Source organism: Falco punctatus (genome assembly GCF_963210335.1).
Source record: "Falco punctatus genome assembly, chromosome: 8".
Lineage (NCBI taxonomy): Eukaryota > Metazoa > Chordata > Aves > Falconiformes > Falconidae > Falco > Falco punctatus.
Window position 1 is genome coordinate 4,742,742 of NC_137588.1, and position 13,050 is coordinate 4,755,791.

The following is a 13,050-nucleotide window of genomic DNA, read 5'->3' on the forward strand; positions in this document are numbered from 1 at the left end:
GCGGGGCCCCCCTAAGCCGCAGCCCCGCGCCTCCGGTAGCAGCGGACCCCGGATTCAGCCGGGCGTCGCAGGGCGCTCGGCCCCCTGCCCGTTCCCGGCCGCGGCGGAGGGTGCCCGGCCGCGGCGCATAAGGCTAAGGCTTTCCGACTTCAGCTACAGTGCTAGCTAAGTCGGGGAAGGCAACACGGAGCGAAGCCGCGCGTCCCCCGCCTCCTCCGTGCAGCGGGCTGAGGCAGCGGCGCAGCGGGCCGGCATGGCGCGGCGAGCGGGGCCGGCGGGCGAGCGGCGGCGCGGCGGTCAGTGCGCGGGGGGGCGGCCGGGCTCCCGCGGGGCTCCGCTCACCGCCCCGGCGCGGAGGGGGCGGGGGGCCCCGGCGGGCGGGGGGCGCCGCCGCCCCGTAACGCGCGTCCCGGGGGCGCCCCCCCCGGCGGGGCTGCTGGGCACGGTGGGTGCGCCCCTGACTCCCTGAGCGTGTGTCTTGTTTCTCGTTTAGGATCCGTGCTTGCCTTCTTTACGTCTGCAAAGTTCCTTCTTTATCTTGGGCATGCACTGTCCACTTGGGTAAGTAAAGAGCCTGGCAGAAGTACGGCTTTATTAATCTAGCGCGACTTACCTGCACGGGGTCGATGCTCTGCAGAAAATCTCCACGGAATAGCACACCGCCACGAAGGCGGAGGGCTCGTTACAACGTCTGGCCGTTAAAAGCCTCCATAATCTTTACCTTGTATGTTGCAAGAGGCGCAGCTTTCAGTAGTGCTGCCCTGGGCTTCCCCGGGGCCTGGATCTGTACCCTCTTGTGCCTGTAGGTAACCACAGAAGCAGTGAGACTCCTTCTAGAGTAAGCTCTGAGTGACAGAAGCGAAGCGTAGGCTGTAACAGCATGAGAGACGGTCTGTTGCAACATGTGTTTGAAGGACTTGCATACTTACTAAGGGGCAATACTCTGTGTTTGCCACGGACCCATAACTGCCACTTGTTAGCAAACCTCTTGGGAGCGGCAGGGAATGTCCTTCTGGCAAAACTTTGCCTTAGCAAATGCTCTCCTTCTGGCTAAGGTAACATGCTACCCAGTTTTTAATCATTTGAAGCATACTAAAAAAAATAATTCATCTTTAAAATATGCACTAAAAATAGACAATCTGGTTCTATTCCTATAATAAAATCTTATAATGCAATCTTAAGTTTCCATCCAGTGGCTTGATTCAAAAAGAAGTGGAAAGGCCCTCCTATTCCCTGTTCTGTCTTTAGTCCTGTGTTTGGACCAGTTTAGCGTGTGCTTTGTATAGCATTGAACAAGTGGCTGATATACGGTTACACCGCTGCATGCAGAACCCTGGCAGCTCCTTGCTGGCGCTAACCTGAAAGGTCACACTGATGCTTCTGTTAATGGGAGCAGCCTTGGAGTGGTGTCACGCTGCTTTAAACAAGTGCACGATTTTAGCAATTATTATTATTACTGAAGGAGCTGAGTGGCGATGGTTCTGTTCAGGTTGCTGCTTTTTAGAGGCCAGGGTTGTAACCTGCAACAGTTTCTGTCAGGTCAATGCCTACAAAGTGCCCAACAGGGAATTGGCTCAGCCCTGCTTACTCCTCTGAGGAGAGCTGCAAAGCTTGGTAGCGGGGCTGCTCTCAGGGTACATGAGTCAAGGTGACAAAGCAGGGTTTGAAAACAGTGTTGCACACCATAACAAACATTAAGACTGCAAGATGTCTTTTTAGCCGTTTAGTGGTATTAATGATTATCTCTTTGGTCTAGTCTGTTTTCTTTTGTGCTGCAAATCTTGACTCAAAACCAACCAAACCTGCTGAAGCAACATAAATACAGCTTATTTTGACAGGACTGGGCACAGGACTGCACCTTTTCTATCTCCTGAGCTTTAGTGTTCCTGTGGTCTGAACATTTTTGCTTACAGGAATGATAAACGAGCACCTTAATCTTCAGGACTCGGAAGTAATAGATCATCTTTGTTCTAAAATGGCTACATCTGCAATGCAAAAGCTGGCAGAAATGTGGTTTTGCTGTGATTGAGAGAGCTAATTTGGTTTCTGTGTTACTAAGCCGTTCCCAAATACAGGAAAAAAGCTGTAAATAATTAAACGTGTCACATCTCTGCAAATGCTCGGATTTGAACAAAGCCTGGACTATGTCTTAGGCTGCTGTTGAGTAAGGCCCTTGAATGTATGCTGTGATCTTAATAGTCTGGGCTGCGCTGCTGAACTGGAGGCTCCGAGCTTACGCTGTTGCCTTTTTTTTTGTGTGCTTAATTTGTTACTGTCTGTCACTTGGCAGTGAAGAAAGTACAGAATGAAACGGCGTTCCCCTTGTTGGTGCCGGGAGGTCAGTCCCCTGCCTTGCCTGTGCCCCTCAGACCCCAGCAGGCCTGTCGGGAGGGAGCAGCTGGGCTACGGCTCGATCTGCTGCCTGCAGCTCTGAGACGGGGTCGTATACGTTTGGCCCGAGATTATTGTAAGGATAATTGTCACAGCAGAAGAGCCAGAACCATCTTTAAAAGGATGGGGATGCTAAACAGCTGTAGCTGTCGAGAGTTGAAATACCCACGTTTTGAGACAATTTAAGGTGGGATTAAGTGTATATATAGTTGACTTTGGCCGTATCTGAAGGCAGTACTCATTTACGTTTCAGTAGGTAGAACTTAGCTTGCACTTACATACCTCTGTAATTCACTAATATTATTCTTCCCTGATACTAATTTATCTTTGCTCTTCATGGTTTTTAATTCTTGGGAAAAAACCCTCTTACTTCTAGGTTGGAACAGCTTTAGTTACTTGAAAAATTATCTGTGTTGATTGGCCTGTTCAAAATAGTCTGGGTAAATGTGTTGGATATAGTTGAACGGCGTTCACAGGCTCCTTAAATGAATTGTGTAGCAAAATCGTGATCTCGCTGGAGTCAGGAATCTTCCTGTGAGTGTCAAGTGAGGTCAGGTTTTTCACTCTGACATTAGTGGCTGGCATTGATTATAACATGCTCACATTTCTTAAAAATGCCTTTTTCATCTTGTGAGAATTCAGTAACTGAAACATCACTGCTGAAAGGGGAAAAAAAAGAAACCCAAACCAAACTTCTGTTACGAAATTTTAATGTGAAAGTACTCTTTTGGCTTATTTTTTCTAGCTTAAACAGGTATGCAGGCTAATCAAAACTTGTTAACCCACCTGCATGTATTTTAAGTGAAATTTAGTAAAGAGGTGCCTCGGGTTGTACTAAGTGTGAGTGCTAGACTTGGGAAGTGGCATCCTGGTGTTTTCATTGCTGGGATACTTTCTATATACTTCTACTAACCATGGACTAAAAGTGGAACATATTTTACAGAAGACTTTACATCTCTCTGGAGAGTGAAAAATGGTTTAATATGTATGAGAGGGCACATCTAAGCTGATGTGATTATGTTTGCATTTTTTTAATTGCTTTTAATTAAAAAAAATGTACAAAATCCAGAGGTTTTTCTTGAACAGGTGAACGTGATTGGAATGTAATTTTTTCTTTCCACCCAAGGTTAAGGAAACAATTATGAATGTTTTAACATAACGATATTTGAAGAAACCTCCTTCAAGGAGCTTCAGTAACATTAAAGGCAAATTCCTTTTGTGTATCTGTACTACACTGAAGACTTCAATCAAACTTTGCAATTATTTTGAACCTCCAAATAGTATGCTTTTTATGTATCTTTGGATGTTATATGATCTGTTAGATCAGGCAGACTTTGCTTTTAAAAAGTGCTTTTATGTTAATGCTGTCCCCTTAGAAATTTGTACTATTCACTGTATCACATTGCTGCCTTATCTTAAATAAGCAATTGCTGAAGAAAACAGTTTCATGTTTGGTTTATAAAAGGCTAACATTAGAGACCCTTACTAAACACTGTGTGGCCTAGAATACTGTGAAGGATTTCTATTCATCTGTTTCATTATTGATTACATAAAGTGTTTTTTTGTAGTGCATTTCTCTCAGTATGTGCAAAACCATATGTGACTCCTATCATGTGACCACACAAAAACCTCAGTGATTTCATTTGCAAGCCACAGGTCTGTTTGGTAGCAGAATTAATGTTTTGAATAGTATGAAAACTACTTCACTTGGGCATGTTTAGCATTTTGTTGTTTTTTTTTTTAAGCTGTAGTTTTAAGTGATATCAGAACATGAAAATTGTGTATTCTAAGCACTAGGTTAAACTAGCAATAGGCTAGATAGGTTGAACTAGCAATGAGTTTGCAATGGGTTAAACAAGACCTGATATTCTACTTCTTAGTGATGTGCTGATCTTTAACGTTGTTACAAGATCTTAAGTCCATTGGCTTCGGAAACTTCAGTTAATATTTAGGAGAACATCTTCCATGATTTAGCCATATCCATCCTGAATTGCGTTGACTTGTTTTGGCTTGACTGGCTCTTGTGTTTTAAAGCAGCGTTTAAGCTTTGATCATCTAAGAACAAACTGCCAACTTGGAAAGTTACTTAAATAGTACTGGTAATCAATGAATCTGTCGATACTTGATTTGCGCTGGAGAATCTGTGTAAGCTTTCTGAGCCTTGTTGGATGTGGCTGGTAATGGACTTTGTTAATATTATTATAACAGATATTTTTATGTAATGGACTTTGTTAATATTATAATAGAAAAAATCTGGGATATTTGACACGGTATTATAAACTGTGATGTTGCACTTGATTAGGACAGATTATTTTAGTGAAACTGGGATAAAATCAACGGTGGCAGGATGTAGTCATCAAAAATCCCAACCTAACCCCCCAAATAAAGTAAACCCAACATCTTTCCCCTGCCCCTTCCCCCCAAAAAAAAAACAAAACAAAACAAAACCAAAACCAAAACCACCCCACACCTTGCCCCTGCATGTGTAACAAACCTTTATTTTAACACAAACTTTTGTCAGGACGTTAGTGAAATAGTCAACTTGGGTCCTCGCAAGGTGCGTATAGTGATGTTGCGTATGTACTCTCTGTTACTCTTTAAGGGAGATCGTATGTGGCATTTTGCTGTGTCTGTATTCCTGGTTGAACTTTACGGAAACAGCTTACTCCTGACGGCAGTCTACGGACTGGTTGTGGCGGGATCAGTTCTTCTCCTGGGAGCCATTATTGGAGACTGGGTGGACAAGAACTCCAGGCTCAAAGGTTAGATGCACAGAGCAGGTTATTTACTGAAGGATGGATCAAATCAATGTGAAAGGATAAAGCTGACTCCTCAAGTCAGATATGAGAATGGGGCTTGCTAAGTTTTTTGTGTTGTGTTTTTTTTTTTGAAGAAGAAGAGTGATGTTTGAGGGTGGTAATGATTATACAAAGATAGTGTCACAGACTGGAAGAAAACAGTTTTACATAGCAATGTATCTGCTACTCAGGCTAAACCTGTATAGTACGTATTAGTGTGTGGACATGCAACAGGTAAAAAGCACATCTCTTCAAGAACTACAGGCCCAGCTCTTCATAGTCTAATACTAACATGTACTCGCATTATTTGTTGTCTTCCATCTGGATACAAACATCTTCCACTTAGGTGTAATGTAAATGCAGTGCATGTTTACACTTACTTTAAATATGTATGCTCTGTTCTGTTTTATAAATAATGTGATATTACATTCTTCAGTATACAAAACAGCATCACTTCCATGGTATGCTGAAGATGAATTTTAGAGACCCAGGCTAAGCCCTGGGTTTGCCCCTTTAAAAATAGTTTCAGCATTTGAACAGGTACAGTTTGATGGGTTTTTTTTTTTTTTGATTAAGACCTACTTGGGCTGTAAACTGTTAAAAGCTGTGAGTTGTTAACAGCCACAAAGTTACATCAGACATTAATACTGTTTCTCTAAGACAAGGGAAGATTCAAAATCTAGTATGAAGTATAGTTTTACCACTTAGTTTTGAGGGGGAGAATAAGAAATAAAAGCATTTAAAGATTTTTTGTGCATGTTCCTTAATATTAACTGCCTTAAGCTTATAGTTAGCTCATTCTTATGTTCATAGCTGTTGCTGTCTGTTTTGATTTGAAACAGTGGCCCAGACATCCTTGATTGTACAGAATGCGTCTGTCGTCCTGTGTGGTATCATCCTGATGGTTATCTTCTTGTTTAAGACTGAGCTTTTGACCTTATACCATGGATGGCTTCTGGTGAGTGCTTGAACATGTTGATAAGGAATTAATTTGCAAAGAAACTTATGGGGAGTGTGGGAGACAGGTGAATTTTGATTTCTCTCTAGTCTGTTTAGACATTTCTGGGAGCTAAAACTAGCAAATAAACTTTGAGCTAGTTGGATAAACAGAGGTGTACATTTTCTATCAGGAATTGTAAAGTAGACTTGGTCGTGTTTTGTCTGAAGAACAACACTAAAATGTATGGATTCAAATGTAAAAATGTCTTTTCTGGTTGTACAGGGTAGGAGTGGAAATCTCCATCAATTTTCTCACATTGTAACTCTTTCCCCCCATTTCTCTAGACGATGTGCTATATCCTGGTTATCACAATAGCAAATATTGCCAATTTGGCCAGCACTGCCACAGCCATCACAATTCAGAGGGACTGGATTGTTGTGGTTTCAGGGGAAGACAGAAGCAAACTGGCAGGTGAAATATGTTGCCTTTTTAATACCTTTAAATGTCTTAATTTCAAAGATTGTTTTTTAGAGTTTTCCAGACGTCAGCAATCTTTGAGTCCCAGATACTGTTTTACAGCAGGTAAAAAAGGGCAGCCTTTATTTTCCTCTCCACTGCTCTAGACTACACTTATAAGATTAGAAATTACTGTTGTGATTACGGTGTAGTTAGGCATCCCTAAACTTGATTTGTCCACTTTTTAGTCCTGCTGCAGCTTTGTTGGGAAAACTTTACTCTTGCTGAACAAAACCAGACACCACACTCTTAAATCAAATAACCAGTGTTTAATAGAAAAGCTATTTAACTTCCAGGCACTTAAAGCGAAGTGTCGCAATACTTTATTTTTAGGTCCCTGGAATGAAATGGAAAACTGTTGCGTAACTGGGCTCCTCACATAGGAATCAAGAAAGAGGTACATGAGAATGAAGTCCAGAACTGTAAATAGGCAGATGAGAAAATTGCTGGTAGGAAATGATGTGCATGCAGATATATTTGAAATAGGGCACTTCTCTAGCATTAGATGTCTAACTCAGAGCTGTGAGCACTTTTCTTCAGTTGGAACTGAAAGCTCTGTATTCCTTTAATATCAGATACCTTTGTTATTAGGGTATAGATTTAATCTTCCTCTTTGCCTAGTAAATATTTTTCCTTCTTTCCCCTTTCTTGCACAGTGGTGTGGCTTTATTAGGGGAGAGAGTGAGTTCCCATTCGAATTCTGCTGCAGCCTGGTAGTCGTGGCACTGCTTAGATGTGAGAGATTGTTTGGGATCCTCCTCCCCAAGGATGCATTGAACCTGACCCTCCTTGCTGGAGGGTACTGCTGGCTGCAAGGCCATTCACCCCAAGGGGGGTGTGATTCACCTCTGGCTCTGACTGAACAGTGTGGGAAGCAACATGTATTTTCTTTTGCAGTGAACTTGGCCAGGCTTTGTGGGCTCTGAGTCAACCCTATAAGGGAACTTAAGCCTTCCCAGATATAAGAACTGATACTGAAGTGCGAACAAGGCACAGAGCAGCTTAACATGGCCAAGACATCTTCAGCTCGCTGGAGTAACTCTGGGACCAAAGTTTTAAGTCTGACACTTGTGGAGTTTAGATACCTCCAGGCCTAGACAGCATTTCAGCTTGTGGACTCTGATTTTGGATGAAGCTGCTTAACTTGCCCATAAAGTTCAGTTTACATATCGGAGTCTTTTTAGGGATTTGAATCCTATATTGCAGATTTATTCTGTATCTCCAGTAAAGGAATCTTACTTGCCTGTTTCATCCAGGAGAGGCTAGTTGTTATTAGATATATTAAGTGTCTTGCTTTCATTTCCCAGTATACCGATTTTCCACCATAGTCTTTTACTTTGACCTTGCAGTGCCTTTTAAGGCACTTTTTAGTACCTTTTTAGGTACAGAGCAGCAGTACAGGTTAACTTTCTTTATGAGTGTGAATCACTAGTAGAAAAATGCCATCTATCTGTAAAAGTCTTAAAGTTCTAATGGTCCTCGTTAACCTTTCTTGTGTCAGATCTTACTCAGCAAATTGTCTCCCCAGTCCCTGTGCTGCTTACTACACATGAGATAAGGCACAGGCCACGCCTGGGGAGAAGTGCGGCATGGGAGGCAGTCCATTGGAATTGTATGACCACTTCTAGGCTGGATTGAAAAATCAGGCAAGAGGTTACTCCAAACTCTCATGCAACTTAATTTAAAAACAAAAAACCCCACTGAGCAAGTGCCTTAGTTCAATGGATCTATCTAAAGGATCTCCTCCAGGCTGAACAGAGTTGTTGTGTGTTTGATAGTAATTGTAACTGGGAGACTGTGGAAATTGCTTAACATAAAATTGAACACCTGCATTGACTCTGCAGCAGATACTGTTTTCCAGCTCTGCGCTGTTCCTCAGAGGAGCCTTAGTTAAGCAAGTTAGGGAAATGAGGAAATGCCTTGGCTTCCCCTTCTTTGTTGTCCTTGATTAGTTTTTCTATTCACTCTTAGTTTGTACCTTTTCTGAGTGGGAGTATTTGCCTTCCTCAGCTCGAAACCCAGAGCTTAGTTCTTGGAATTTCTAAAGCCAAATATTGTGCAAGTATCTAACTTATCTTAGTTAACCATCAGTCAAATAGTTAAGATTGAATTCTAAATAGAATAACCTAAACATTTCTTTGAACAGCAAAGAGTAATTTTCTACAGATTCAGAAAAGCAGCTTCATGCTAGTATACGGTTTCACTTGCCCTTCAAAGGCTCTGATTTCATAATAGGACCCTAGAAGGGTTTGAGATGCACTTCGAAGTAGCCTAAAGCCCTGATGTGTAAAACTACTGAGTGTCGAAGTGACTTTTAGAAGTGGAACAATGGTACCATTAATGGGAAGCTTACAGGAGCCCGGAGGGCGTAGTGATGCTAAAGTGGATAAGGCTGGGGAGGCTGAGATGTCACCTACCAGCAAATGGAAGATGTGTTTGTGCTAAGAATGGGCTCCTTGTTTTGACCGGAGACATCAAAGTGTGGACCAGAAAGGAGTGAGGACTTTGCTCAGTAAGTTCTGAGACTGCCTGCAGCTGCCATCGACCAATGTGACTCAATAAGGAAATTTAGTAATTTCAAAGGTCTGTTGCTATCGTGGTGGGTGCTGTGGTCACCAGTTATAAGAAGTCAGTGGAGGAGATTAGGGGATACATGGTCCAGTATTGGGAGGTAGTAGTTGCTAAAATTATATTTACAGGAAAGAATTCTACCGAGTGGAATTCCTTTTTATGTCTGGAGTTAGGCATGCTGGGTTTGAATGTTAGAGGCAGGTTTAGGAGTCCGTAATATCACTAGGATGTCAGGGTAGTCTGATCTCATGACTAACAGTTACTTGCAGGAGCAAGCTAAACCTGGAAGGCCTCCTGCAGGCAAAACTGTTGGGAGCGGGGTTTTGGCTTACAAACACCTTGGTTGATCACGACTTAAATGTTGCAATGCTCTAAAGGTGCCCCTGGTTAGCAGCTGTAACTCCTGCTGGAACCAGTTATAGCTGGGGCAGGGCTTTGTAGCTGGATGTATATATATGTGTGCAGTCGTCAGGTATGTTAGTGAATGTTTTACTGTAAGTTTTCAGCAATTACTTTGTATCTTCCAATAATTTGACAGATATGAATGCCACAATAAGAAGAATTGACCAGTTGACCAACATCCTGGCCCCAATGGCAGTTGGTCAGGTAATGACGTTTGGCTCCCCGATGATTGGCTGCGGATTCATTTCTGGCTGGAACCTGATGTCAATGTGTGTGGAATATCTGCTGCTCTGGAAGGTTTATCAGAAAACCCCTACCCTGGCTCACAAATGTGCAAAAGTTGAAGAATCGGAACTGAAACAGCTGAATGTGAAGAAAGGTATTGAAAACACAAAAGTATTCTGTGAATTTCAAGTTATTCACTGTATCAGTCGAACTGAAGTGTGGACTTGCCTTTCACAGATGCTGCTGTGAGGCTGTGTAGCTGCCTGCTCGTAGCATGGACATGTCAGGTTTTGGATACAGATACCAGGAGCTCTAATCTAAGTAACAATCCTTTGTGCAGCTATTTGAGGAAACCTGTAAAATGCAGCCAAAGAATGAATTATCTTCTTTTAATTAGTCCTTTAGAGTGTCTGCCCTGTTACTTGGGGCTGATTATGAGGAATGCTCCTGTCCATCTGTAGCATAGTTAATAAGCTGGACAAAGCCCTTTGTATGATCTACGAGCAAAACAGCCTGCATAGGACTCTTTCCTGCTAATTCAGCTCTGCTTACACGTAGTACTAACAGGCTTTCAGGAGGCTGTAGAATAGGTGGTAGTATTTCTAGTCTGGCATGCTTCAGTGAGTTCCACATGCTGCAGGAAATGGTGGAGAAAAAAATAAATTACTTTGAGCTACTCTGCTGCAAATCCCAGTTGTTCAGCTTGACTAAGAAAGCAGGGTACTAAACTCAAGTGTTTTCCCATTTTCAGGGTACCAGTAAGCGGATACTCATGAAAGCTCATGCTATAGGCTCCCAACTACAACCTGCTGTGGTTGATTCTTTTTTTTAAAGAAAGGTTATAAAGAATTTGGATTTTAAAAGCTAGTTAGGAATCTGCTCTTTGCTCAATATATAGTGAGATAGGAGGCTGCTACTAAAAGTATTGAAGAGGCATTTCTTCCCAGCTAGCGGATCCCCTGTGGTAATAGCTGGTCCACTAATCTGTCAGACTAAGCTGATGGCAGCCTAGGATGGGGGAGCAAGATAAAGAGCATAGAAGGCTCTGTAGCTTTGCAACTGGTTCTTGAATGCCCCTGAAGAATGAAGCATTTGGCAACTGTCAGTATGTAGGAAACATCTCTCAAAGTTTGCTGTTTCAGTAGATGAGTTGCATTTTTAAAAGTTGCAGAAATACTTTGTTTCACTTGCTGTGTGTGGAGTTCTTCAGACTTGGCAGTGTAAAAACACAGCTCAGGCATTCAAGCATCTATCAACATTAGTAGTTTCTATCAATGTTACTAATCTGTGGGTTTTCTGGATTTTTGTTTGACCGGTGGAAGTGCCTTTCTCCTATATTAGAGGGGAAAGGGAATTGTAGAAAAGCATCGTCTGAGTCTTATGGTTTTCTTTTTTTTAAGTCAAGTTTTGAAAGCTTTTGGCTTTGGTAGCCTTCAGCAAGTGTATCTGCCTTGGTTCTTCTACCATGATATGAGGTACTGATGGTGGGGGAAGTATTCCCGATGTTCTGTGGTTAGTGCATTTAAACATGCAATGTTAAAATGCAAACCAGCATTGGCATTCCTTAAGCAAACAATTTCTTTATGGAAATGGAGCACTTGCTCACAAGTCTAAGGAAGAGAAGCAGGCTGTGTTTTCTCTGAGCACAATTTAATTAAATAAGCAGGAGTCTGATAGGGATAAACCTTACCTGACCTTACTAGACAGGTGGGATTTAAGGACACTTGAAGACATTCAGGTGACCAGAGGATGGTTGACTGCAGAATTTAACTGATGCACTTCTGTAGCAGCGAGCTTAACTGCAAGCGATTGTCTCGCGGTTCGCACTCTGGGCTTTCCGGGCAGGCGTGTGCCTAACAGTTGCATTTCTGTTTACAGAGAGTGACACGAAACCAGCTGAAGGAGTGCAGTTAATTGTTGAGAAAGATGTAACTGGCTTTGAGCGCCAACAGGAGAAGGAGATCGGCTGTGCTGCCCGCATCGCCGAACCTTTCATCACGTTCCGTGATGGATGGGTGGCGTACTACAACCAGCCGGTGTTCCTTGCCGGCATGGGTCTTGCATTTCTGTACATGACTGTTCTGGGCTTTGATTGTATCACCACCGGCTATGCATACACTCAGGGCTTGAGTGGCTCTGTGCTGAGCCTCCTGATGGGTGCCTCGGCAGTCACTGGAATCATGGGAACAGTAGCTTTCACTTGGCTCCGTCGCAAATGTGGCCTGGTTCACACGGGCCTCATTTCTGGAGTTGCTCAGTTTGCTTGTCTGGTTTTATGTGCCATCTCTGTGTTCATGCCTGGAAGTCCTATGGATTTGACTGTTTCCCCGTTCGCTGACATCAGTGCCAGGCTGTTTGAAAGTGAACGATTGCCTACTATAGCATCTCCAGAAGATAAACCTGGAATAGTTTTTGCAACTGGAATGCCCAACTTGTTAAACGGGTCTACTACTCCTGCTAACAGCGACCCAGAGATGAGTCCTGAGCCTGTGCCTTTAATCTCTGTTAGTCTCCTGTTTGCAGGAGTCATTGCTGCTAGAGTTGGTAAGTATTACATCTCTGTTTAAAATCTGATGTACTGGCTGCCTGTCCACTAAATACAAGTTTGAGTTCAGAACTGTAGGCTATGGTGGTTGTGTCACATTTCTAAGGCTAATTCATTGTATTCCACATAAAAATAGAACAATCTTGCAATAGTGCCACTACTGCACAGACTGCAGTACTAATTTCTTGTGTATTGTATATCCCTAATAGGGGAAAAGTAAGTTACCACATCTGGAAATGAATGTAACGTTTTTTGGAATGCTCATCTCTAAGTGATCTTCCTTCACAACCAAATAAAACCATTTGTTAATAGGAAACAGAACTCAACACATCTGCTATGAAAACCTTCAAACTTAGCAGTTCACTAAACGAATCCATTCACTAAATAAACTGTCTGACCTTTAAACTTGTGACCAGCAAGGAGATTTAGAACAGAAACTTAGATTTGGATGACAGATTAATTTTTTGAGGAATTGCTGGTTAGCGTTAGTATTACTGTCTGTCAGCGGAAGAGGCAGTCAGATGTGTAAATGTAATGAACAGTAGTTCTCATCTGTAGAATTTTTGTACTCTTAATTTCTGCAGGTCTTTCTGGGTTTTGGAGGAATAAAATACTTCATTCACATGTATTAGGTTTGTCTGCAAGATAAACTTCTAAAACTC

The 13,050-nt window shown here is 42.5% G+C and overlaps 1 protein-coding gene across 1 annotated transcript in view; it reads left to right on the forward strand.

Moving 5' to 3' along the window:
• SLC40A1 (solute carrier family 40 member 1) overlaps positions 1–13,050 on the forward strand; it is a 16,780-nt gene continuing 3,730 nt past the window's right edge. The window contains exons 1-7 of the mRNA XM_080398852.1: positions 1–296; positions 494–561; positions 4,994–5,153; positions 6,032–6,147; positions 6,474–6,600; positions 9,755–9,997; positions 11,722–12,387. Of these exons, the coding sequence (XP_080254978.1) occupies positions 254–296; positions 494–561; positions 4,994–5,153; positions 6,032–6,147; positions 6,474–6,600; positions 9,755–9,997; positions 11,722–12,387 (1,423 nt within the window). The 5' untranslated portion in view covers positions 1–253. The remainder of the gene's footprint in view (positions 297–493; positions 562–4,993; positions 5,154–6,031; positions 6,148–6,473; positions 6,601–9,754; positions 9,998–11,721; positions 12,388–13,050) is intronic.